The 25,164-nt window shown below is 42.7% G+C and overlaps 2 protein-coding genes across 2 annotated transcripts; one reads left to right on the top strand and one right to left on the bottom strand.

The window, feature by feature from the left end:
- Positions 1-647: 647 nt before the first annotated feature.
- COQ10B (coenzyme Q10B) lies at positions 648-22,404 on the bottom strand. Its single transcript, XM_039470144.2, has 5 exons — positions 22,184-22,404; positions 15,408-15,557; positions 12,207-12,399; positions 5,397-5,498; positions 648-2,292 (listed from the first exon to the last, which is right to left on the bottom strand). The coding sequence occupies exons 1-5, from the start codon at positions 22,291-22,293 to the stop codon at positions 2,125-2,127; spliced, it is 723 nt and encodes a 240-aa protein (XP_039326078.1). The 5' UTR covers positions 22,294-22,404; the 3' UTR covers positions 648-2,124.
- Positions 22,405-24,141: 1,737 nt separating this feature from the next.
- On the top strand, positions 24,142-24,682 carry LOC101042661 (small ribosomal subunit protein uS8-like). Its single transcript, XM_039470143.2, has one exon. It carries the CDS (start codon positions 24,226-24,228, stop codon positions 24,616-24,618), a length of 393 nt encoding a protein of 130 aa, XP_039326077.1. The 5' UTR covers positions 24,142-24,225; the 3' UTR covers positions 24,619-24,682.
- Positions 24,683-25,164: the final 482 nt, after the last annotated feature.

Below are 25,164 nucleotides of genomic sequence, written 5' to 3' on the forward strand. Positions count from 1 at the left end.
CCCTTGTTGATCTGAGGAAACAAATAGCACTATCATTGGAAGTTTAATGCCAGAGGGTTGTTGTTATATAGCTACAGGAGGGAAGAAGATCAATACTGGTTAAAAGAAAATTGTATTTTTTTTTTTTGAGATGGAGGATGGAGTCTTGCTCTGTTACCCAGGCTGGAGTGTGGCTCACTGCAACTTCCGCCCCCTGGGTTCAAGTGATTCTTCTGGCTCAACCTCCCAAGTAGCTGAAATTATAGGTGCAGGCCACCACACCCAGATAATTTTTGTATTTTTAGTAGAGATGGAGTTTCACCATGTTGGTCAGGCTGGTCTCGAACTCCTGACCTGTGATCTGCCCACCTCGGCCTCCCAAAGTGCTGGGATTACAGGCGTGAGCCACTGTGCCCAGTGTCAAAATCAGTTTCTATGAAGATATTTTAAAGACATAAAATGCTGTAACAACGCTTTACTCTGTTTATGCAAATACACATTTAAGCAATACAGGAAGATTTTTTTTTTTTAAAGGCTAGTCAAGTGAAGCAATGGGAGTGGAGAAGGAACAAATAAATGTGTAACTGGTTGTGATCAATTAGTTGTAAACACCAATGCGCTCAGCCCAGCTGCAATATAGGAAGATTTCAGTAACCAAACTAACTGTGTAAAAAATAAACAAATTAACTTTATTAAGTTACTACTTCAACTTCGGTCCGTACATTTGTTTTTTAAAAAATCCCAGTTTGAAACACATTATTGAAAGTGAGTATATACAATAAATAGAAAACAGGGGTGCACAGTGCTAGAGACGTATCAACCAACTTATCTTCATCTGTTGCCTACTGTTGTAGACAAAGTTTGACACACAATGAGCATTATTGAAAGAGCAGCCAAACTACCTCGGAGAAGTTGACAAACCACTGGAAAAGTAGCTTAAAGCTCTGGACCACTCACCAAAAAAAAAAAAAAAAAAAAAAGTAAGTGTTTATCTGGGAGCTAACCTCATCATGGCACTGAATTTATCTACTACGCATAAGAACAATTTTTAAAATATCAAGTCCCAGGGAACCTCCATTAACAGTATTTTTTGTTGTTTTTGGCCACAAAGTCTCCCTCTGTTGCTCAGGCTGGAGTGCAGCAGGGCGATCTTGGCTCACTGCAACCTCTGCCTGCAGGATTCAAGCAATTCTCCTGCCTCAGCCTCCCAAGTAGTTGGGATTTTTTATAGCGGCCTGCCACCAAGCCCAGCTAATTTTTAAATTTCTAGTAGAGACTGGGTTTCGCCACGTTGGTCAGGCTGCTCTCAAACTTTTGAGCTCAAGTGATCTGCCTGCCTTGGCCTTCCAAAGTGCTGGGATTACAGGTATGAGCCATTGCACCTGGCCAATAAACAGTTTTTTTAAGTCAAAAATACCCAGGGTGGAGTCCAGTGGTGCAATCTCGGCTCAATGTAACCTCCCCTTCCTGGGTTCAAGCAATTCTTGTGCCTCAGCCTCCTAAGTAACTGGGATTATAGGTGCGTGCCACCATACCCAGTTAATTTTTCTATTTTTAGTATTGATGGGGTTTCATCATGTTGAGAGGCCTGGTCTCAAACTCTTGACCTCAAGTGATCTGCCTGTCTCTGCCTCCCAAAGTGCTGGGATTACAGGCGTAAGCCATCGCACCCAGCCCAAAGTTTTTACTTTAAATACATGATTACTCAAATATCCTAAGCCAGTAGGCCCTATAACAATAAGTTACAAATAGTCTGAATTTAATAACTTAAGTATGATATGGTTAATACAATACATACTGCGTGAATATCTTAACTAACCTCTTTCTTACAGTAAGGTGATAATTAAAAGGTTTAAATTTACAGTTTCAACTTCTGCTCAGAAGAATCATGTCAGTATTCTAGCAACGGTGACGACATCCCATTATTGTAAATTCAGAACATAATAATGTCCGTATTACTTTGAATTATACTTGATTGAAGAATGTAAGAGTCTATATTCTATGTGCAAAGTTTCAATGGTGCAGGTTTATAACCAAAGCTGCGTTTAAACAATGCCTTCTGGCTTCCAAAAAAACATATGAAAATACTTCGTAAAAGTGAACAAACTAAAGCTAGAAGCAGGTGACACCAGTTGTTTTTTCCATTTATGTGTGATGGACTTCATGAAGCATTAACTCCCGAGGTATATTTGTTTCTGGACCATACAGCTTACATGCTCTTCTTTCAAAGGCAGCTACCATCTGCTTTACAACTTCATCAAAAAACAATGTGGCAAGCTGAGAATGTAGAAGTGATCGAAATTCAAAAGAAATCTGTAGAAAAATATTGAAAATTATTTTAGAACAAATTATTTTTTGCATTTTTGTTTTTTGTTTTCCTAGAGACAGAGTCTCGCTTTGTTGCCCAGGCTGTAGTGCAGTGGCATAATCACGGTTGACGGCAGCCTCCACCACCTGGGTTCTCCCACCTCTGTCTCCAAAGTAGCTGGGACTACAGGCACATGCCACCACACATGGCTAATTTTTTTTTTTTTAGAGAAGGGTTTTTGCCATGTTGCCCAGGCTGGTTTCAAACTCCGGGGTTCATGTGATCTGCCCATGTCAGCCTCCCAAAGTGTTGGGATTACAGGCATGAGCCACTGCACCCAGCCAGAAAGTTTCTTTTTTTCTTTTGAGATGAAGTCTCACTCTGTTGCCCAGGTTGGAGTGCAGTGTTGCGATCTTTTTGTAGCGTGTCCAACTCGCCTTATTTTGTTGTTGTTTTAGGCTTTTAACAGCCTGAAGTCATGGTTTTTAGTTTCTGTCTCGAGTGATGAGCAGAAAAAGAGGGATGAGAAAGTCACTTTACAGGCCCAACCAAAAACAGAAACTAAGAACCCATGACTGTATTATCTCCCTTGGACACCCTTTTAGGATTTTATTTATACCCTTTCGTTGTTCTATACAGAATTCAAGATGGGCTGAGCATGGTGGCTCATGCCTGTAATCCCGGCACTTTAGGAGGCTGAGGTAGGCAGATCACCTGAGGTCAGGAGTTTGAGACCAGCCTGACCAACATAGAGAAACTCCATCTCTACTAAAAATACAAAATTAGCCAGGTGTGGTGGCACATGCCTATAATCCCAGCTACTTGGAAGGCTGAGTCAGGAGAACTGCTTGAACCCGGGAGGCAGAGGTTGTGGTGAGCTGAGATCACGCCATTGCACTCCAGTCTGGGCAACAGGAATAAAACTCCGTCTCAAAAAAAAAAAAAAAAAAAAAAAAAAAACTGAAGACAATTGGTTTGAGAACTGTGTTTTAAGGACCAAATATCCTCTAAATCTTAAAATATTTACTTTGCATTATGAAATAATTTCATTTTTGTAAAACAAAAAGCAACAAAAACAGTACAAAGATTTCTATGTACCCATTACCCAAATTTCCCTATTTTAATGTCTTAAATAACCATAGTGCAATTCTCAAAATCAGGAAATTAACAAACGGAGTTATTACTACTAGATAATAATGCTATTATCTAATTTACATAGACCTTATTCAAATTTTCCCCATTGTCCTGGTTTTTTTTTTTTGAGGCAGAATCTTGCTCTGTCACCTAGGCTGGAGGGCAGTGGCACGATATTAGCTCACTGCAACCTCTGCCTCCTGGATTCAAGTGATTTTCCTGCCTCAACCTCCCAAGTAGCTGGGACTACAGGCATGTGCCATCACACCTGGCTAATTTTTTGTATTTTTAATAGAGATATGTTTTCACCGTGTTAGCCAGGATAGTCTCGATCTGACCTCGTGATCCGCCCGCCTCAGCTTCCCAAAGTGCTGGGATTACAGGCGTGAGCCACTGTGCCTGGCCTGGCCTTTATTTTTTTTGGAGACAATGTCTTACTCTGTCACCCAGGTTGGAGTGCAGTGGCATGATCTCAGATCACTGCAATGTCTGCCTCCCGAGTTCAAGTGATTCTCCTGCCTCAGCCTCCTGAGTAGCTGGGACTACAGGAACATGCCATCATACCCAGCTAATTTTTGTATTTTTCAGTAGAGATGGGTTTTTGCCATGTTGGCCAGACTGGTCTTGAACTTCTGAACTCAAAGTGAACCACCTGCCTCGGCCTCCCAAAGTGCTGGGATTACAGGTGTGAGCCACTGTGCTTGAGCCTAACTGTTCTAGTATTGTCTATAATGCTTTAATGAGAATTACTCCAGACCTGAGAATAGCACACAATAATTTAGTCAAAATTGTCACCATTTCTTAAAATTCAATGCCTGAGTTGCATGTACAGAGAACAACTCCCATATTACCTGTTGGCAAAGAAAAAGCCACAAATGGTTTTAAGTTGTCTATAACTAAGATAATATGAAAAAGAAAGTTACTAGGCCGGGTGCAGTGGCTCATGCCTGTAATTCCAGCACTTTGGGAGGCTGAAGTAGGCAGATCTCCTGCGCCCAGGAATTGGAGACAAGCCTGGGCAACATGGTGAAACCCTGTCTTTACAAAAAATACAAAAATAAGCCTGTGTGGTAGTGCACTCCTGTAGTCCCAGCAACTTGGGAGGTGGAGGTGGACGATTGCTTGAGACAGGGAAGCAGAGGTTGCAGTGAGTCAATACTACACCACTGGACTCCAACCTGAGTGACAAGGTGAGACTCCATCTCAAAGAAAAAAAAAAGGAAAGAAAAGAAAGTTACCAGACTCTAGATTCAAAAAACGTATTTTCCCCTTTGTACTTTATTTCTGCACCTTTTATTTATATTTTTATTAAAGTGAAAGCAAGCTCATTAGAAAAATAAAGGAACAAAAGAATGGCTACTCCATAGGCAGAGGAGCACGCATCTTTGTTTTTAAATTAAATTAAATTTTTTCAAGACAGGGTCTCACTCTTGATACCCAGGATGGAGAGCAGTGACATGATCCTAGTTCACTGCAAGCTGGAACCCTTGGACTCATGCAGTTGGACTACTGGTGGGTACCACTACAGAGGCCTTATTTTATTTTTAGTAGAGACAAAGTCTCACTGTCTCCAAGCTGGTCTCAAACTCCTGGCCTCAAGCAATCCTCCTGCCTCAGATTCCCAAGTGCTGGGATTCCAGGCATGGGCTACTGTACCTAGCCTACTTCTGCATCGAATATGCAATGTGTTCTTTCATTTGGTGTTAATTTAAAACTATTATCAAGTTCAAAACTGTTATTAAGCTGGTAGTAAAGTCATGACATGAGTCTTATAATCTATAGATTTGTAAAAAACAAAAGAGAATGAAAGAATATTGAAGGTTGCATGAAATAGAATAAAAAAGAAATGCTCACTAGCATTTATGCAGAAAAAGGTATTCAATGTAATTATGGCCTCTGTGTTCTAGAAAATAATTACATTTTTACCAACTTTACCTCATATGTGGAACAAATCAAGGGCTTTACAGAGACTTACTGAAAAATCCAAGGTACATGTTCTTGGGTAGCCAGGAAGACCTGGGCTAAAACGCCAAATAGTCTCCAAGTGCTTGAAAAGTCTCCCATCAGTACAAGATGCCTAGAACAAAATGAAAAAATAAAACCACAGTTAAATAACTTTGCTCCTGGCCAGAATCTAAGACTCTATATGATTAAGGTTCATTTCTTTCATAAGTAATAATCAGATCATAGGAGATAAAGATACCTAATTCTTGCTTGGTACTAGGAAGTAATATATCTTGCCAATACTAGCCATTTTTTCTTTCTGCAGAGATCGCCAAGATTGCCAGTTGTTTTCTTTTCCATTGCTAACACCTGCTTTGCCACTTAGATTTCCTTCCTCTAGCAGCAAAACAGGGAGTTTTTTGGAAGCTTTATTTCCAGTTCTGCCACATGTAAGTGATCATGAACAAGTTAACTCCCGTACACTATTTCCTTAATCTGTAAAATAATACCTACTTTGTATCATGAGATTGCTGAAATGTTAATAAGGTACCTGGTACAGATTCCTAGCACAATTACGTAATTCTCTCCTACTCAAAGACTGGTCTCTTATTAATCAGGTACAGTCTTTCCTTCAATCTGCTCCTTATTACTAGAGGCCTCTATCTAGTTTCCTTAAATGTGTAGTCCTGGCCCTTGGCTCTGATCCATTTCTTTATGATTTTTTCCAGTGCACATGTATATTTTATATTCAGGATGTACACACTGAATCACATTACTTAACCATACTATGTGCAGAGCATCTTGGTATTTCCCATTTTGTATCACTAAAAAAAAAAAAAAATACTTATTGTGGCTGGATGCGGTGGCTCACACCTGTAATCCCATCACTTTGGGAGGCCAAGGTGGGAGGATCACTTGAGCTAAAGGGTTCAAGGTTGCAATGAGCAATGATTATGCCACTGCACTCCAGCCTGGGCAACAGAACGAGATTCTCTAACTCTGAAAAAATTTAAAAATTAGCCAGGTGTAGTCCCAGGTACCCAGGAGGCTGAGGTGAGGAAACTGCTTGAGGCCAAGAGACTGAGGCACCAGTAAGCTATAATTATGCCACTGAACTCCAGCCTGGGCGACAGAATGAGACACTGTCATTTTTTTTTTTTTTTTTTTTTTTTTTTGAGATGGAGTTTTGCTCTTGTTGCCCAGGCTGGAGTGCAACGGCGTATCTTGGCTCCCTGAAACCCCTGCCTCCCGGGTTCAAGTGATTCTCCTGCCTCAGCCTCCTGAGTAGTTGGGATTACAGGCGCCCACCACCACATCCAGCTAATTTTTCTTTTCTTCTTTTTTTTTTTTTTTTTGAGACGGAGTTTCACCCTTGTTATCCAAGCTGGAGTGCAGTGGCGCGATCTCGGCTCACCGCAACCTCCGTCTCCTGGGTTCAAGCAATTCTCCTGCCTCAGCCTCCCGAGTAGCTGGGACTACAGGCGTGCACCACCATGCCCAGCTAATTTTTGTATTTTTAGTAGAGACGGGGTTTCACCATGTTGACCAGGATGGTCTCGATCTCTTGACCTCGTGATCTACCCGCCTTGGCCTCCCCAAGTGCTGGGATTACAGGCTTGAGCCACCGCGCCCGGCTAATTTTTCTATTTTCTGTAGAGACAGGGTTTTGCCATGTTAGGTTGGTCTTGAAGTCCTGACCTCAAGTGATCCATCTGCTTTGGCTTCCCAAAGTGCTAGGATTACAGACATAAGGCACTGTGCCCGGCCTAGAGACACTGTCTTAAAAAAAAAAAAAATTGAGACCCATGAAAGAGTTGCCATCTGCAATGTGAAAATAGTAACCAGAACCATAGTTAACAGTTTACTGTTAGGACTGATTATGCTGGTTATGACCTTGAGTGGCACTCAGCTTTTTATCTGGTTTCCTATCTCAGCCTTCCAAGTAACTGGGACCATAGGTGTGTGACACCATGCCCAGGTAATTTTTAAAATTTTTTGTAGAGCTGGGTTCTCCCTATGTTGCCCAGGCTGGTATTGAACTCCTGGGCTAAGAGAACCTTCTGCCTTGGCCTCCCAAAGTGCTAGAATTACAGGCATAAGCCACCTCACCTGCACAAATAATCCAGAGTATTCCTGAAGGGCACAAGTAATTTTTTTTTTTTTTTAGACGGAGTTTCGCTCTTGTTACCCAGGCTGGAGTGCAATGGCGCAATCTCAGCTCACTGCAACCCCCGCCTCCTGGGTTCAGGCAATTCTCCTTCCTCAGCTTCCTGAGTAGCTGGGATTACAGGCACGCGCCACCATGCCCAGCTAATTTTTTTGTATTTTTAGTAGAGACGGGGTTTCACCATGTTGACCAGGACGGTCTTGATCTCTTGACCTCATGATCCACCCGCCTTGGCCTCCCAAAGTGCTGGGATTACAGGCTTGAGCCACCGCACCTGGCACAAGTAATTTTTAAGAGCATCAAGAGTATATAATGAAATCTTGTTATTTCAGTTGCCCAACTTTAGGATAATACATTCTTCCCTTTTTTACAATCATTTAAGAAGTTTATAGGAAATTTAATACTAAAGGAGAAACAGGTTTTGGGAGTAGTCACTATTAACATAGCACCTTCTTCTCATTTTTATGCAAATCTGGCAATATTTTACTCACTCCAATTATCTAGCTCAAGGATGCATGGATTTTTACTGTTATGTTTTGACAGGAACAGTATTGCCAAAGACCTCATTTCTAAGAGCAGAGATACTAAACAGTAGAAGCTGTCATGATGATGACCTACTACAGGCTGTTCTGGGTGAGCTGACATAGACCATTATATAAATTAATCTACACAAAATGTTTGTATCATGAACTAGGCAGTAGGATTCACTGAACTGTTGCCTCTCTAAAAATATTCAAGGGCTTCTGGCCATTAAAAATTTGTGTAGACTAGAATTACTGACATATTAAGTGACAGGCATGTTTTGGTCAGCTAATAATTCACAGAAAATGTCACATGACTTCTGTTCTTCTAATAATTTTTATAGTACTGGGTAAATAATAATAATTTTTGCTATATTGTCTATTGGATATTAAAATTCAGAACCTGGCCAGGCACAGTGGCTCACGCTTATAATCCCAAGACTTTGGGAGGCCAAGGCGGGTGGATCACCTGAAGTCAGGAGGTCAAGACCAGCCTGACCAACATAGATAAACCCCTTCTCTACTAAACACAAAAAAATTACCCGGATGTGGTGATGCATGCCTGTAGTCCCAACTACTCGGGAGGCTGAGGCAAGAGAATCTCTTGAACCCGGGAGGCAGAGGTTGCAGTGAGCTGAAATCACGCTATTGCACTCCAGTCTAGGCAGTAAGATGGAAACTCCACCTTAATAATAATAATAATAATAAATAATAATAGTAAATAAATAAAATCCAGAACCTAGCCCAGACACCACTGCACTCCAGCCTGGGCAACAAGTGATTCTCCTGCCTCAGCCTCCTGAGTAGCTGGGATTACAGGTGTGCACCACCATACCAGGCTAATTTTTATAATTTTTAGTAGAGATGGGGTTTCATCATATTGACCAGGCTGGTCTTGGAACTCCTGACATCAGGTGATCCACCTGTCTTGGCCTCCCAAAGTGCTGGGATTACAGGCATAAGCCACCGCACCTAGCCTGTTCGTTTGTTTTTCAGAGACAAAGTCTTACTGGCTATATTGCCCAGGCTGGAATGCAGTAGCTGTTCACAGGCATGATCATTGTACATTACAACCTCCAACTCCTGGGCTCAAACAATCCTTCTGCTTCAGCCTCCTGAGTAGTTGGGATTACAGGTGCATGCTACCACACCTAGTTTACCCTGTAGGTTTTAAGAAGGCAGAGGAGACAGCATGGGTGTAGTGGTTCACACCTGTAATCCTAGTACTTTGGGAGGCCAAGCCATCACCTGAGGTCAGGAGTTCAAGACCAACCTGGCCAATATGGAGAAACCCCATCTCTACTAAAAATACAAAAATCAGCCAGGCATGGTGGTGCAAGCCTGTAATCCCAGCTACTTGGGAGACTAAGTCAGGAGAATCACTTGAACCTGGGAGGCAGAGGTTGCAGTGAGCTGAGATTGCGCTGCTGCACTCCAGCCTGGGCAACAGAGCAAGACTCTGTCTCAAAACAAAAACAAACAAAAAACAAGGCAGAGGAGGGAAGAAAGGTAGAGAGTGAGGAAGAAAAGAGATTTATTTAGAGTTCTTTTAGTTAGAAGCAGCGTAATATATTAAGATTTAAGTTCTAAGAGACTGAATGTTAAACTGAGCTCAGGAAATAGAAAAAAAAAATTAAGATTATAGAAATATTCACTGGTGTCAGACACCTGGAGTCTTGGCTCTGCAACCTTGAGCAAGTTCTCTATCTCTTCTAAGCCTCAGTTTGCTCAACTCTAAAATAAATAACCCTTGAAGCTCAAAGGGCTGTTGTGAAAACTTGAGTAATTCAAGTAAAGCAGTAAGAGGGCTCAATAAATGTTGGCTATTATGAGAGACAGTAGTTTAAAAACTATAAAACAATGAGGCAAGCAGGTGAAAACATTTGTAATAACAGCGAAATCCTAGTCCACAGCATTTTAAGTGGAATTCAAGTTTTGAGGCTAAGAAGAGGGCAGACTCTAGGGTCTTAGCCTCACTGAACAGTGACAGTGTTCTCTTTCTCGCTGCACCAGAAAGAGCACACTGAGAGCTGCACCCCCTTCAATGTCTAACACAGAGCTGACTAAGGTATTTAGCTCTGGCCAGTTAACAAGAAATGACATCATCATTAAATCCTGTGGGCAAAGTAACTCAGCTTTAAAGATCTTTGGCCACTCCAAAATAGGAATGTAAGATAAATATGCATTATTCCATGGAATTCTGCCTTTTTGTTTTTAAGGCTGGTACCCTTTTCTACACAAATATCCTCCTCTGAACAAACATAAGATGATTAACATAATGTAAGAGTACTTGGCATTTCAGCACCCAGTACTTGGCAGGATAACCTCAACAATATTTATACATATATATTTTTTGAGACAGAGTCTCACTCTGTTGCCCAGGCTGGAATGCAGTGGCGAAATCTTGGCTCACCACAACCGCCACCTCCTGGGTTCAAGCAATTCTCTGCCTCTGACTCTCAGCCCCCCGAGGAGCTGAGATTCCAGACACCTGCCACCATGCCCGGCTAATTTTTATATTTTTATTAGGGACAGGATTTCACCATGTTGGCCAGGCTGGTCGTGAACTCCTGACCTTGTGATCCACCCACCTCGGCCTCCCAAAGTGCTGGGATTACAGGTGTGAGCCACCAAGCCCAGCCAATTTTTTTTTTTTTGAGATGGCATTTCATTCTTGTCACGCAGACTGGAGTGCAGTGGTGTGATCTCGGCTCACTGCAACCTCTGCCTCCCGGGTTCGAGTGATTCTCCTGCCTCAGACTCCTAAGCAGCTGAAACTGCAGGTACCTGCTACCACACATGGCTAATTTCTTTGAGTTTTAGTACAGATGGGGTTTCACTATGTTGGCCAGGCTGATCTCGAACTCCTGACCTCTGGTGATCCACCTGCCTCGGCCTCCCAAAGTGCTAGGATTATAGGTGTGAGCCACCAGACCCTGACAATATTTTTTTTTTTTTTTTTTTTTTTTGAGACGGAGTTTCGCTCTTGTTGCCCAGGCTGGAGTGCAATGGCGCGATCTCGGCTCACCGCAACCTCCGCCTCCTGGGTTCAGGCAATTCTCCTGCCTCAGCCTCCTGAGTAGCTGAGATTACAGGCACACGCCACCATGCCCAGCTAATTTTTAGTATTTTTAGTAGAGACGGGGTTTCACCATGTTGACCAGGATGGTCTCGATCTCTTGACCTCGTGATCCACCCGCCTCGGCCTCCCAAAGTGCTGGGATTACAGGCTTGAGCCACCGCGCCCGGCCTAATATTTTTATATTTATATCTTTTCTTTTCATTTTTATTTTTTTTGACACAGGGTCTCACTCTGTTGCCCAGGCTGAAGTGCAGTGGCAAAATCACAGCTCTCTTCAGCCTCAACTTCTTGGGTTCTCATCTTAGCCTCTTGACATACCTTTTTTTTTTTTTTTTGAGACAGAGTCTCACTCTGTCACTCAGGGTAGAATACAGTGGCATGATCATGATCTCAGCTCACTGCAACTTCTGCCTCCCAGGTTCAAACAATTCTCCTGCCTCAGCCTACTGAGTGGCTAGGATTAGAGGCATGCGCCACCACGCCTGGCTAATTTTTGTTTTTTAGTAGAGATGGGGTTTTACCACGTTGGTCAGGCTGGTCTTGAACTCCTGACCTCATGATCTGTCCACCTTGGCCTCCCAAAGTGCTGGGATTACAGGCGTGAGCCACTGTGCCTGGCCTATATCTTTTCTACCTTTCTTTATCCTCTCACCACTTTTTTTTCCCTCCCTCTTACCCACCATTCCTTAATTTTAAAAAACATATATTTAGTAAACAAATTTATTCTTCCCCCAATGCTAAAGTATTTAATTCATATTTCAAAACAGGGCAAAAATTAAATGAAAACATTTCCCACTTAGGTGGCCCAACTGAACTGTCCTGTGGGTCAGTAGTCCTCAACAGAAGGGGAAAAAAAGGGAAAAGTTTCCCATTTCCATATTATATTCTAACTTCTATTTGGGAGGAATAATGCTAATATTGTATAAAGTAACAGAGGAGACATAATAAACAATTTTTTTCCCCTCTTCCTATTAGCTCAAACAAATTTTTTTAGGCTATTACATTTTAACCCATTTGACAGAGTTAATATTTGGAGGAATATTTAAAAATGACAAAAAACAAAACTATTACCTTTACTAAATGAGGCTTCACCAAGGTTACTACTGATGTGTATCGCTCCAATACAGGTGGAAATCCAATTTCTAATCGTGTTTTACAATATCCAGATCTCTTTAATAAAACATCTGATTTTTTGCACCAAGGAACGAAATGCTTGTAATCCTCCATACCCGATACTACATCATACATTTCCTGCATTGAATATCTTAAAAAAAAAAAAAAAAAAAAGAGGTGTTAACTCCATTTAATTATATAGTATATGCATACTTTAAAGTGAATATGAATAAAACTTACTGTGTATGATAAACAAATCTCAATACTTATGTTGAACCACATTCTGCAATCAATGACTTCAAAGCAACAGAGAAAATCAAAGGTCTCTAAATAAACATATATATGGCAGAGATCATAATTTGGTATCTCACAGGTTAAAACTGATCTAAAGAGGTAGTTTTTAAAATTTTATTAGCCAGAATTTAAAAATTGAGAGTATGGTTAGGCACAGTGGCTGGGGAAGCTGAGGCAGGCAGATCACAGATCACCTAAGGTCAGGAGTTTGAGGCCAGCCTGGCCGACATGGTGAAACCTCATCTCTACTAAAGATACAAAAATCAGCCAGGTGTAGTGGCACATGCCTGCAATTCCAGCTACTCGGAGGCTGAGACATGAGATTTGCTTCAACCCAGGAGACGGAAGTTGCAGTGAGCGGAGATCACGCCACCGCACTCCAGCCTGAGCTACAGAGTGAGACCCTGTATCCTCTCCCTCCCTCCTTCCCTCTCTCTCTCTCTCTCTCTCTCTCTCTCTCTCACACACACACACACACACACACACACACACACAAAGTAAAGCAGACTAAATCATTATTTTTTTAGTTGCCATTTCTCTCTCTTTTTTTTCTTTTTTTTTTGAAACGGAGTCTTGCTCCGTCACTAGGCTAGAGCACAGTGGCACAATCTTGGCTCACTGCAACCTCTGCCTCCCAGGTTCAAGAGATTCTTCCACCTCAGCCTCCCGAGTAGCTGGGACTAAAGGCATGTGCCACCATGCCCAGCTAATTTTTGTATTTTTAGTAGAGACAGGGTTTCACCATGTTGTCCAGGATTGTCTCGATCTCTTGACCTCGTGATCTGCCCACCTCAGCCTCCCAAAGGGCTGGGATTACAGGCGTGAGCCACTGCGCCCAATCGTCATTTCTCTTTTTTTTTTTTTTGGAGGTTCTCACACATGAATTTATTCACTGTCCATATTGATTTCTCTGTTCTGGCAGCAGTTGAGATTTGCAAACAGTTAATAAAAATTAAATTGGCAATAATTTGAAACATCAAGACCCTGGAATAGTCTGGTTAATCAGAGAAAGTGGTAGCCTCATACCATCTTTTTTTTTTTTCCTTTTTTTTTTTTTAATTGCATTTTAGGTTTCTCTTTTTAACAGATAATACCTGTGGCAATGATGTCTATCCAGATTTGCACTCCTTTTACATGGTGCTGTTGCTAAAAAGTACCTGCCCATCAGGAGCAACAATTCCCAGTCCTCATTCCCTGTCCCCATTCCCCTTGCGTTTAGATGGGGTCACAACTAGCCTTTGCTAGTAATATCTGGGAGGAGGTGTTGTGTGTCAACTCCAGACCAATGTGATTAACACTCTGAAGACTAACTGCAGAGGTCAAAAGTGGGATGGAGCCTGGGTTTCTGAGTTACTACTTGGACTGGAGTAGAGGGAACACCCATTTGAACTCTACATGAGAAAAAAACTCTTGGGTATTATCTATACGGCTGTTAGCATTACCTTAACTATTACAGAGACTAGTTAGTAATAAAGTCAAACTTAATGAACAACACTGTTAAGTCTTTTACTATAGAAAAATAAGAAGAACAAAAGCTAATGAGTAAAATTAATGAAATGCACTTTTACAAAGCTTCATGTAATAATACTTAATGGCCAATTGGGAATTAAGAGCCACTTGTAGAAATTCCTCTAAGGAAGGATGGTGTATTTTCTGGTTTAGCAGAACTGTAGTGTTTTTATCATCTGCTCTATTTACCCCTAGATCAGCAGCCAAACCTGGTCCATCACCTGTTTTTGTAAATAAAGTTTTACTGGAATGTGGCCATACCCACTTATTTACATATTATCTATATTGGCCTTTGGACTACAGTGATGTGGCTGAGCAGTCTCTAGGGCCCACAAAACCTAATATAGTTACTTTTTGTCCCTTTACAGAAACAGTTTGCCAAAGGCTCTAGATGAGGAGCTTTAGTATGTATGTACTTATCTATGTATGTCTGTACATGAGGAAGCTATCTAAACATATGGCCCAATGTATCAGTAATGCTGCTACAATAGAAAAGAACAATGTACAAAAAATGTAGATCATAATTCTCTTTACATGTCAAAGATTTAAGTCTATATTAAAAAGTTCCTATAGAATTATATTCATTCAATAAATATTTGTAAAATAGCAAAGGCTATGAAAAAGGCTAACCTAGGCTCAGAGCGGTGGCTCACACCTGTAACCAGAACTTTGGGCAGCCGAGGCAGGTGGATCACAAGGTCAGGAGTTGGAGACCAGACTGGCCAACGTAGTGAAACTCCATCTCTACTAAAAATACAAAAATTAGCCAGGCATGGTGGCATATGCCTGCTACTCAGGAGGCTGGGGCAGGAAAATCGCTTGAACCCAGGAGGTGGAGGTTGCAGTGAGCCAAGATTGCACCACTGCACTCCTGGGTGACAGAGCAAGACTCCGTCTCAAAGCAAACAAAAAAGAAAAAAGGCCGGGCACGGTGGCTCAAGCCTGTAATCCCAGCACTTTGGGAGGCCGAGGCGGGTGGATCACGAGGTCGAGAGATCGAGACCATCCTGGTCAACATGGTGAAACCCCGTCTCTACTAAAAGTGCAAAACATTAGCGGGGCATGGTGGCACGTGCCTGTAATCCCAGCTACTCAGGAGGCTGAAGCAGGAGAATTGCCTGAGCCCAGGAGGCGGAGGTTGCGGTGAGCCGAGATCGCGCCATTGCACTCCAGCCTGGGTAACAAGGGCGAAACTCCGTCTCAAAAAAAAAAAAAAAAGAAAGAAAAAGAAAAAAGAAAAAGGCCAACCTAGAAAAAACATAGTCTGTAAGAAGATAATCCAGAACAAAAGAGGCAGGATATCCCACAGAAAATTATGAACATGTTCTTTTAGTAGAATTCTTATCATATACAAACCCTAAAATTCTTCTTTCTGAATATTCTTTCCTTTTGTTTATTAATGGTGCAGCAATTTTGAAGAAAGTTCTTGCACATATTTCCTTAGGCAAAACTGAGGTATGTAGTGGAAGAGTTCTGCTCATCAGTACACCACAAGAAGATAAATATCTGAAAAGACAAATAAATTACCTGACTTAGAGTGATAGCAAAAATTAAGAGTAGGCACAAATTACAGAGACTGTAAAGTAATTATCACACTTCAGAAGGCTTTTCAACTTCAGAATGTTCCTGAAAAAAATACACACATAATATACACAGGAAAAGTATAGCTTCTTAAGCTTCTTAAGCACTGTAAAAAAGAAAACCCTAAAAAACAGCTTAGTTAGGTTAGAAGCTTCTGGCATAAAAGGTATCTCTCTCAGAAAGTTGGCTTTCTCTCTGTAGTCATGTGTTACAATTTACTATTGCCATAAGCTTTGCTATATATACAAATCTACTGTCCAATTTGTGTTATCTACCCATGTTGTTTTCCCAGCTGGATCCATAGATATTTCTTAATTCTTGATCCACCCCAGTGAGACTTAAAATTAGGTCTCAAATCTTTTAGCAGAAATCTGGTGCTCCTGTCAGTACTGATGCCAAGTATGGTGGCTCAATCCTGTAATCTCAGTGCTTTGGTAGGCTGATGCATGAGAATCCCTTGAGGCCAAGAGTTTGTGACCAGCCTGAGCAACATAGTGAGCCTGTCTCCACAAAAAAAAAAAAAAAAAAAAAAAATGAGCCGGGCATGGTACCATATGCCTGTACTTCCCGTTACTCAGGAAGCTGAGGCAGCAGGATCACTTGAATCCAGGAGTTTGAGGTTGCAATGAGCTATGAAGACACCAAGGCACTGCAGCCTGGGTAAGACTCTGTCCCAACAAAAACCAACTGCTGCTCTGTTCTCCTTTACCTCCCAGTCTCCATGTCAATGCATATATGTAAAAATGTCTAGTTAACTAGAATGTTATTGTTTGAAGTTCTATGTACAAATGCCTAATATATGCTACATAAGTATTTTAAACTTTTTCTAATAAGATTATTATAACTGACTGGGTGTGATGGCTCATGCCTGTAATACCAGCACTTTCGGAGGCTGAGGCAGGAGGATCACAAGGACAGGAGATGGAGACTATCTCCTGATAGTCTCTACTAAAGATACAAAAATTAGCTGAGCATGGTGGCAAGTGCCTGTAGTCCTAGTTACTCAGGAGGTTGAGGCAGGAGAATCACTTGAACCCAGGAGGCAGATGCTGCAGTGAGCTGAGATCACACCACTGAACTCCAGCCTGGGTGACAGAGCGAGACTTCGTCTCAGTAAAAAAAAAAAAAAAAAAAGATTATTACATAAGTATTTGACACTATTAGTCATTGCTAGTCATTGTTGGCCAGGATTATTCAATTTAAGTTATCCACACACTTACTGAGCTCCTATTCTGTCTCAGACTATGCTAGGTAATGAGGATATAATGGTGACTAGAACAAACATAAGCCTTATGAAGATTGCATTCTAGTTGAAGATTCAAGAAAATAATGAAGAAGAAATGGGGGTGGGGGGTGTAATTAGGACCTCATTTAGACAGGCTGACCTAGGAATCCCTTAAGAGATTTCGGCTGATAAATAATGGACAAGGAGTTAGCCATGCAAAGAGAGAAAAGAGGTATGTACACCCATAATAACTATGTGTGTGTACATACATGCGAATACACATAGGCATTAGTAGGATTTAATGCCTCACTCCATTTATTTATATATATGAATACATATACATATCTAGACCACACCACTGAACTCCAGCCTGGGTGACAGCAACCCTCCATCTCAAAAAAAAAGAGAAAAAGGCCAGGTGCTGTGGCTCAAGCCTGTAATCCTGGCAGTTTGGGAGGCTGACAGGCAAAACGCCTGAGCTCAGGAGTTCAATACCAACCTGGGCAAGATGGTGAAACCCTGTCTCTACTAAAATACTAAAAAATCAGCCAGAGGTGGTGGCAGGCATCTGCAATTCCAGCTACTCAAGAGGCTGAGGCACAAGAATTGCTTGAACCCAGGAGGCGGAGGTTGCAGTGAGCCAAGATAACTCCACTGCACTTCAGCCTGCGCAACAAAGCAAAACTCTGTCTCCAAGAAAAAGAAATATGACTCCAAAGTGTAAAACAAAATCTCAATTAGAGGGAGACAAATTTGGGCTCTAAAATACAATAAAGAACTTTGCAGCTGTTTATAAAAATTAAACAGGCTTATTACACAGAAAATCAAATAGAGGTCAATGAATTTACTTTAGCTAAATACTTCATGACTATTTGTTAAAATGTAATGGAAAAGAAACATAAACTGTATATAGGTGAACTTATTAGGCCCTTTTAAGATTCTAAGATTCTTATTATTTTCAGCTATAAGTAACACTTCAAGCATGAAAATATAAAAAAGCAAGATGGCTTTGTGAATTCTAAATTTTCTGGGACACCACAAGTAGTAGTTGATTTTATAATAACAGTAAGAGCATAATTCTATGTTTCAATACATACGATGTATAGTGATCAGATCAGGGTAATTATATAATAATCAGATCAGGTAATCCATCATCTCAAACATTCATCATTTCTTTGCATTGGGAACATTCAGAATCCTCCTTCTAGCTATCTGAAACTATCTATTAGTGTTAACTATAGTCATCTTACAGTGGTATAGAAGACAAGTCCCCAGCACCCAGGTCTGTTAGCAACCAGGCTGCACAGCAGGAGGTGAGCATTACAGCCTGAGTTCCGCCTCCTGTAAGATCAGTGGTAGCATCAGATTCTCATATGAGTCAGAACTCTACTGTGAACTGTGCATGCGAGGAATCTAGGTTGTTTGCTCCTTATGAGAATCTAACTAATGCCTGATGAGCTCAGGTGAAACAGTTTCATCCTGAAACCATCTCCCACCACCACCCCCATTTGTGGAAAAATTGTCTTCCACGAAACTGGTCTCTGGTGCCAAAAAGGTTGGGAACTGTGGGTACAGGACACTAGAAACATATTCCTCCTATCTAGCATTAATTTTGTATCCTTTAACAAATCTCTCCCTATTCCTCCCAGCTTTCCCAATCTTTAGTATCCTCTGTTCTACTTTTTTACTTCTATGAGATCAACTTTTTTTTTTTTTTTGAGACGGAGTTTCGCCCTTGTTACCCAGGCTGGAGTGCAATGGCGCGATCTCGGCTCACCGCAACCTCCGCCTCCTGGGCTCAGGCAATTCTCCTGCTCAGCCTCCTGAGTAGCTGGGATTACAGGCACGTGCCACCATGCCCAGCTAATTTTTTGCACTTTTAGTAGAGACGGGGTTTCACCATGTTGACCAGGATGGTCTCGATCTCTCAACCTCGTGATCCACCCGCCTCAGCCTCCCAAAGTGCTGGGATTACAGGCTTGAGCCACCACGCCCGGCGAGATCAACTTTTTTTAGCTTCCACATATGAGAGAGAACTCGCAATGTCTAACTTTCTGTTCCTGGCTTGTTTCACTTAACAAAATGTCCTCCAAGTCCATCCATGTTGCTGCAAATAACAGGATTTCATTCTTTTTTTATGGCTGAATAGTATTCCCATCGTATATTAATATATATACCACATTTTCTTCATTCACCTGTTTTGTTGTTGTTGTTGTGTTTGAGTCAGGGCCTCACTCTGTCATGCAGACTGGAGTGCAGTGGCACAGTCACGACTCACCACAGCCTCTACTGCCTGCGCTCCAGCAATTCTCCCACCTCAGGTCCCTAGTAGCTGGAACCACAGGCACATGCCACCAAGCCCTGCCAATTTTTTACTTATACGTAGAAGTGAGGTCTTCCTATGTTGCCCAGGCCGATCTCAAACTCCTGAGTTTAAGTGATCCTCCTGCCTCAGCCTCCCAAATTCTTGGGATTACAGGTCTGAGCCACTGTGTCCAGCCTTGTTTGTTTCATTTTTTTGAGACAGGGTCTGGCTCTGTTGCCCAGGCATGAGTGCAGTGGCGCAATGAAGGCTCACTGCAGTTTCAACCTCCTGGGCTCAAACGATCCTTTCACCTCAGCCTCCTGAGCAGCTGGAACCACAAGCCTGCACTACCACACAGCCAGTTAATTTTTCTACATACATGTATGTATATACACATACATACACACACAGAGCTAATTTTTCTATATATGTATGTGTATATACACACACACATATATTTTTTGGTAGAGACAAGGTTTTGCCACGTTGCCCAGGCAGGTTTCATAACTTCAGGCAATTCTTCTGCCTCAGCCTCCCAAAGTGCTGGAATTATAGGCGTGAGCCACTGCACCCAATCCCATGCATCTGTTGTTGGACACCTGTTGATTCCGTATCTTGGCTACTGTGAATAGTGCTGAAACCTTTACTTGAAAAAAGATAAGACCTTTGCTTCTAAAGAGGTGAACTGGGTATCCAGTTGACTTTTTACTGTATATAAAGGTTTATGTATTTACTGACAGTCAATACATGAACCTGGTACAAAGGTTCATGTATTGCCTCCCTGCCTCCCAAAAAAAATACCCTTACACAATCTGATAAAAATCCTAAGGAAAACACCTGTCTTTAAAGCAAACTAATAGGAAATTTTCTGATCAATTTGCATGCTATAGTTGCAGTGCCCTGGACAGTGTTATCTATTTTCATGCACTGTCAGGAATACCATGTCTTAAACCACGATATGAGGAGACACATATTCATATACACAGTTATAGCAAGACATCAATACTGGACCACTGGACCACATGGAGGACAATTTTTTTGTCACTCGTCTTCCAGTACTACTCTCTCAAATGCTTAAGTATAATAAAGGTCAGAATCTGATGCTTAACACTGGAAATGAACTCAAACTGCCTCCCTCATTATAAACAGTACCTATCTTGAACTGAACCCTCAATTTAATCACTAAAGCAACTGTATTTTTCTCAAAAGTAAAGTTTTGTTTATTTGAAAGACATTTTATAAGAGTAATACAAACAGATCTAAAGTATGATGGGTTTATTCTGCTTGAAATTACTTTTTTTTTTTTTTTTTTTTTTTTTGAGACGGAGTTTCGCCCTTGTTACCCAGGCTGGAGTGCAATGGCGCGATCTCGGCTCACCGCAACCTCCGCCTCCTGGGTTCAGGCAATTCTCCTGCCTCAGCCTCCTGAGTAGCTGGGATTACAGGCACGCGCCAGCATGCCCAGCTAATGTTTTGCACTTTTAGTAGAGACGGGGTTTCACCATGTTGACCAGGATGGTCTCGATCTCTCGACCTCGTGATCCACCCGCCTCGGCCTCCCAAATTGCTGGGATTACAGGCTTGAGCCACCGCGCCCGGCGCTTGAAATTACTTTTTGAGGTTATTTCCTAAACCAGGAGCAAATTTATGATTTTATTTGTCTCATCCAACATTTGTCTAAAGGAATTTGGATTTGGTAAGGTTATTGTTATTTTTAAAAACTCTTCACTGAATTTTTTTTTTTTTTTTTTTTTTTTTTGAGACGGAGTTTCACTCTTGTTACCCAGGCTGGAGTGCAATGGCGCGATCTCGGCTCACCGCAACCTCCGCCTCCTGGGTTCAGGCAATTCTCCTGCCTCAGCCTCCTGAGTAGCTGGGATTACAGGCACGCGCCACCATGCCCAGCTAATTTTTTGCACTTTTAGTAGAGACGGGGTTTCACCATGTTGACCAGGATGGTCTCGATCTCTCGACCTCGTGATCCAGCCGCCTCGGCCTCCCAAAGTGCTGGGATTACAGGCTTGAGCCACCGCGCCCGGCAATTTTTTTTTATTTTTAGTAGAGACGGGGTTTCACCATGTTGACCAGGATGGTCTCGATCTTTTGACCTCGTGATCCACCCGCCTCGGCCTCCCAAAGTGCTGGGATTACAGGCTTGAGCCACCGCGCCCGGCCTGAATTTTTTTTTTTTTTTAATGTTTTTATTTCTTCGATTCCAGGAGGGTTGGATCTTCATTTAATCTAAATGTCCTGGGGCTCAACCAGATTTGTTTTCTCTCCTCACTTCGTACTTTGTACATCTGAATTCATTTTAAACACACTAAGTTTAATTTTCAAGAATATTACAATGTTACTAGTAAAAAGAAACTAAGTCGTACAAGAATGGTATCCAAGTCCCGACTTCCACCTCCAGTCCCACCTACCAAAAAATGAACCAACCAGGAAAATCGAAAGCAGACTACGATTCAAGGTTACAGGACCTGTAAGTCACAGCAGAGTGAAAAATTCCAAATTCCTTGTGTTGGCTATATTTACTTTTGTAAGCACTAAATAGCGATGGCAAAGCACTCTATCAGAAACCGGGAAAAGGGAATCTGACCATCTGGCAGGCAGAAGGAACCAGAGACTGGGGCTCACCGCCAAACCAAACTCCCATACAGCCAGAAGTCAGCAACCCTTCTGCGCAAAATCAAAACTTTCCAACAGCAGTAGCAACAGGCTAGAGGGGAGGAGACCGGAAGAGCACCAAGGCACCAATGGCCAAACTGCTTCCAAAGTCGCTTCGCCGAAAATTCATTGCCTGTCGCGAGGGAAACGAACCACGAATACAGCCGCCTTGCGCCCACGCTGATGCGCGCGGCTCCTGATCCCTCAAATGCCAAACGCAAAAGAGCCTTCTCCTCTAAAGATACGTAAATGCACCGAGTCCGGCTGTGCCTCGCCCCCAAATCCTTCCGGTCCCCCAACTCGGCAACCAGAGTGGAAAACTACTCTTGTAGCAGCACCCTCGCTGTTCATTACCTGCCGTTCCGCACGTGCACCGGAGCGGGAGTGCCGGGCGCCGTCGCTGACTTCGGACGACATCCTGAGACCACCCTTCTCAAGGCCGTCTGACCAGTCCGAGCTGCCATGACAGACTCTCCGAAGCCGGTCGTCACCTCCCGGACCTACCCAGCGGCACCGCCCTCCTCTGGTCGGGCACGGCCGCCCCGGCTCCTTAGTCTTCCAGCCAATCGGCTGGCCCCCTGCGCAGCCAGACACGCCCCCTCATCCCTTCCGGGTTGCACAAGGCTGACGCACGATCACCCTGCGTAGGGCTGACTGTAAACGTTCCCGTCAGCCTGTCAGCCAATCGGAGGAGATGCGGGCCCGCCAGGACATACCTCTCTGCTCACACCGACCAATCGCCTTTTCCGCGCGCTCGCGCGCTTTGCGTAATACTCAGTGAATGCTCAGCCCACGTCCCGCGCTGGAACTGCTCCTGGATTAACCAACTGCCCTGGTTCTCCTGGTGTCCGCTTCCGGTTGGGAGGCCTGTCACGTGAGACCTGCCACGTGAGCCCCGCCGGAGGGGCGGGGTGCAGCAGGAAGGTCCACAGTTTGAGTATTAATTATGTAACTGTCCAAAACCCGTGAGTCCGGACTCAGACAAGGCCTCGCTCCTAGCTGCGAAGCCTGTCAGTCAGCGTCCTGCTCATTAATACAAAGCCTGCCGTACCTACCTCATTGGGTCATTGTGAGGGCAACATAAGGTCCTGTCATTAGAAAAGAGACTCAGTTATCCAGCAGCATTTCGATCGGCCTTCTTCCTGAGAAGTCCACATTTTAATTGGTTTCTCGAATGGTTTGGGTTTCTCTTATTACATACTAAACAGACGCGCCTTCGCTTTGATTTACTTATTTCAGTGATCAGTCATGAAGTCCAGACTTCCTGTTCCCTCAGTTTGTTTGTTCTCAGGTCTTAAGATTTGTACGCCAATAGTTTCCTGCAAACTAAAGTGAGGATAGCAATACTAGTACTATTTAATACAGTTTGGGAACGGTAAATGAAACTGTGGATTAAATGTAGTCAGATATTTGTGTGGCACCTACTAGATGCTGGAGAAGTGAACGAAAGTCTTCCCTGTCACGGAGCTTATATTCTAGTGGGGGAAAGAAACCAATTAGCATATAGTACAATGGCAGCTTGTTACATGTCCCGCAGACTAGACAGTAAAGCAGGGTAAAGAGAGGAAGAAGGAGGAATAAGGTAGGGTGCTGTTTTACATAGGGTGGTCAGGAGGGGCTCTGAGAGGATGACGCTGAATAAAGGCCTAAAATTAAGTGAGGACCTGAATTCTGATTACTTGGGAGGAAATGACCTTCTGATGTATGGAACAATTGCAGAGGCCCCAGGCAGGAACAATCTTGGCATGCTTTAGGAAGAGCAAGGAGTTTGGAGCACAGAGAGAGGGGGAAAGTGGTAGGAATTAAGATCAGAGAGGTGGGTAGAGCTTTAACCTAGTGCCATGGAAGCCGTAGTATGCTTCCAATTTTTGATTGTATTCTAGGCATGAAGGAAAGCCATTAGAAGGTGAAGGAAAGCCATTAGAAGGTGAGTGTAAGCCGGGCGCGGTGGCTCAAGCCTGTAATCCCAGCACTTTGGGAGGCCGAGGCGGGTGGATCACGAGGTCGACAGATCGAGACCATCCTGGTCAACATGGTGAAACCCCGTCTCTACTAAAAATACAAAAAATTAGCTGGGCATGGTGGCACATGCCTGTAATCCCAGCTACTCAGGAGGCTGAGGCAGAATTGCTTGAACCCAGGAGGTGGAGGTTGCAGTGAGCCGAGATCGCGCCATTGCACTCCAGCCTGGGGAACAAGAGCGAAACTCCGTCTCAAAAAAAAAAAAAGAAGGTGAGTGTAGAATAGTTTTATATTTACATTTAAAGCAATATTCCAGCTGTTGTGTATGTATGATTATTTTCTCCCCTTGCTTGGTTCATTGCAGTCTAGATACTTTGCGGAGTAAATTGAAATCATCAGGTACGCTCTTTCCACCATCTTTCCATGTTGCCGTAATGGTGCACATGAATAGCCTGGCTGATGCTCTCAAGAGCATCAACAATGCGGAAAAGAGAGGCAAATGCCAGGTGCTTATTAGGCCATCTTCCAAAGTCATTGTCCGGTTTCTCACTGTGATGATGAAGCATTGTTACATTGGTGAATTTGAAATCATTGACGATCACAGAGCTGGGAAAATTGTTGTGAACCTCACAGGCAGGCTAAACAAGTGTGGCATGATCAGCCCCAGATTTGATGTGCAACTCAAAGCTCTAGAAAAATGGCAGAATAATCTGCTTCCGTCCTGCCAGTTTGGTTTCATTGTACTGACAACCTCAGCTGGCATCATGGACCATGAAGAAGCGAAACGAAAACACACAGGAGGGAAAATCCTGGAATTCTTTTTCTAGGGATGTAATACATATATTTACAAATAAAATGCTTCATGGGCAAAAAAAAAAAAAAAAAAAGAAATCAGCTACAAGTTTTGTCAAACATTTTTGCAGTACAACACATGATGTACTTGTAGATTGAGGTGGTTCTGTAGCTGCATGGCATTTCTGTATCAATTACTTTCAAATACACAATTATTGCTCTTCTTTAAATCTTTCTGGCCCAGTGTGGTGGCTCACACCTGTAATCCAAACACTTTGGAGGCCAAGGCGGGCGGATCACCTAAGGTCAGGGGTTCAAGACCAGCCTGACCAACTTGGTGAAACCCCATCTTTAAAAAACAAACAAACAAACAAACTTAAATAGTTCCAGTAAGGTTTTCTTTAAAGCACATTTTCACATTTCAGTAGCTCATGCCTGAAATCCTAACACTTTGGGATGCTGAGGCAGGAGGATCGCTTGAGGCCAGGAGTTTGAGACCAGCCTGGGCAACATAGTGAGACTCCTTATCTACAAAAAATTAAAACAATTAGCGGCCGGGCGCGGTGGCTCACACCTGTAAT

Source organism: Saimiri boliviensis, chromosome 5, assembly GCF_048565385.1.
Source record: "Saimiri boliviensis isolate mSaiBol1 chromosome 5, mSaiBol1.pri, whole genome shotgun sequence".
NCBI classification, from domain to species: Eukaryota; Metazoa; Chordata; class Mammalia; order Primates; family Cebidae; genus Saimiri; species Saimiri boliviensis.

Bases quoted from the DNA above. Each gene is read 5' to 3' on its own strand.
- COQ10B (XM_039470144.2), bottom strand. From the start codon at position 22,293: ATGGCAGCTCGGACTGGTCAGACGGCCTTGAGAAGGGTGGTCTCAGGA. The intron at 12,400-15,407 runs GTTTGTATATGA...TTTTTTTTTAAG, and splicing joins TCAGAAAGAAGAATTTTAGG to ATATTCAATGCAGGAAATGT. The intron at 5,499-12,206 runs GTAATAGTTTTG...ATTTTGTTCTAG, and splicing joins TGAAGCCTCATTTAGTAAAG to GCATCTTGTACTGATGGGAG.
- LOC101042661 (XM_039470143.2), top strand. From the start codon at position 24,226: ATGGTGCACATGAATAGCCTGGCTGATGCTCTCAAGAGCATCAACAAT.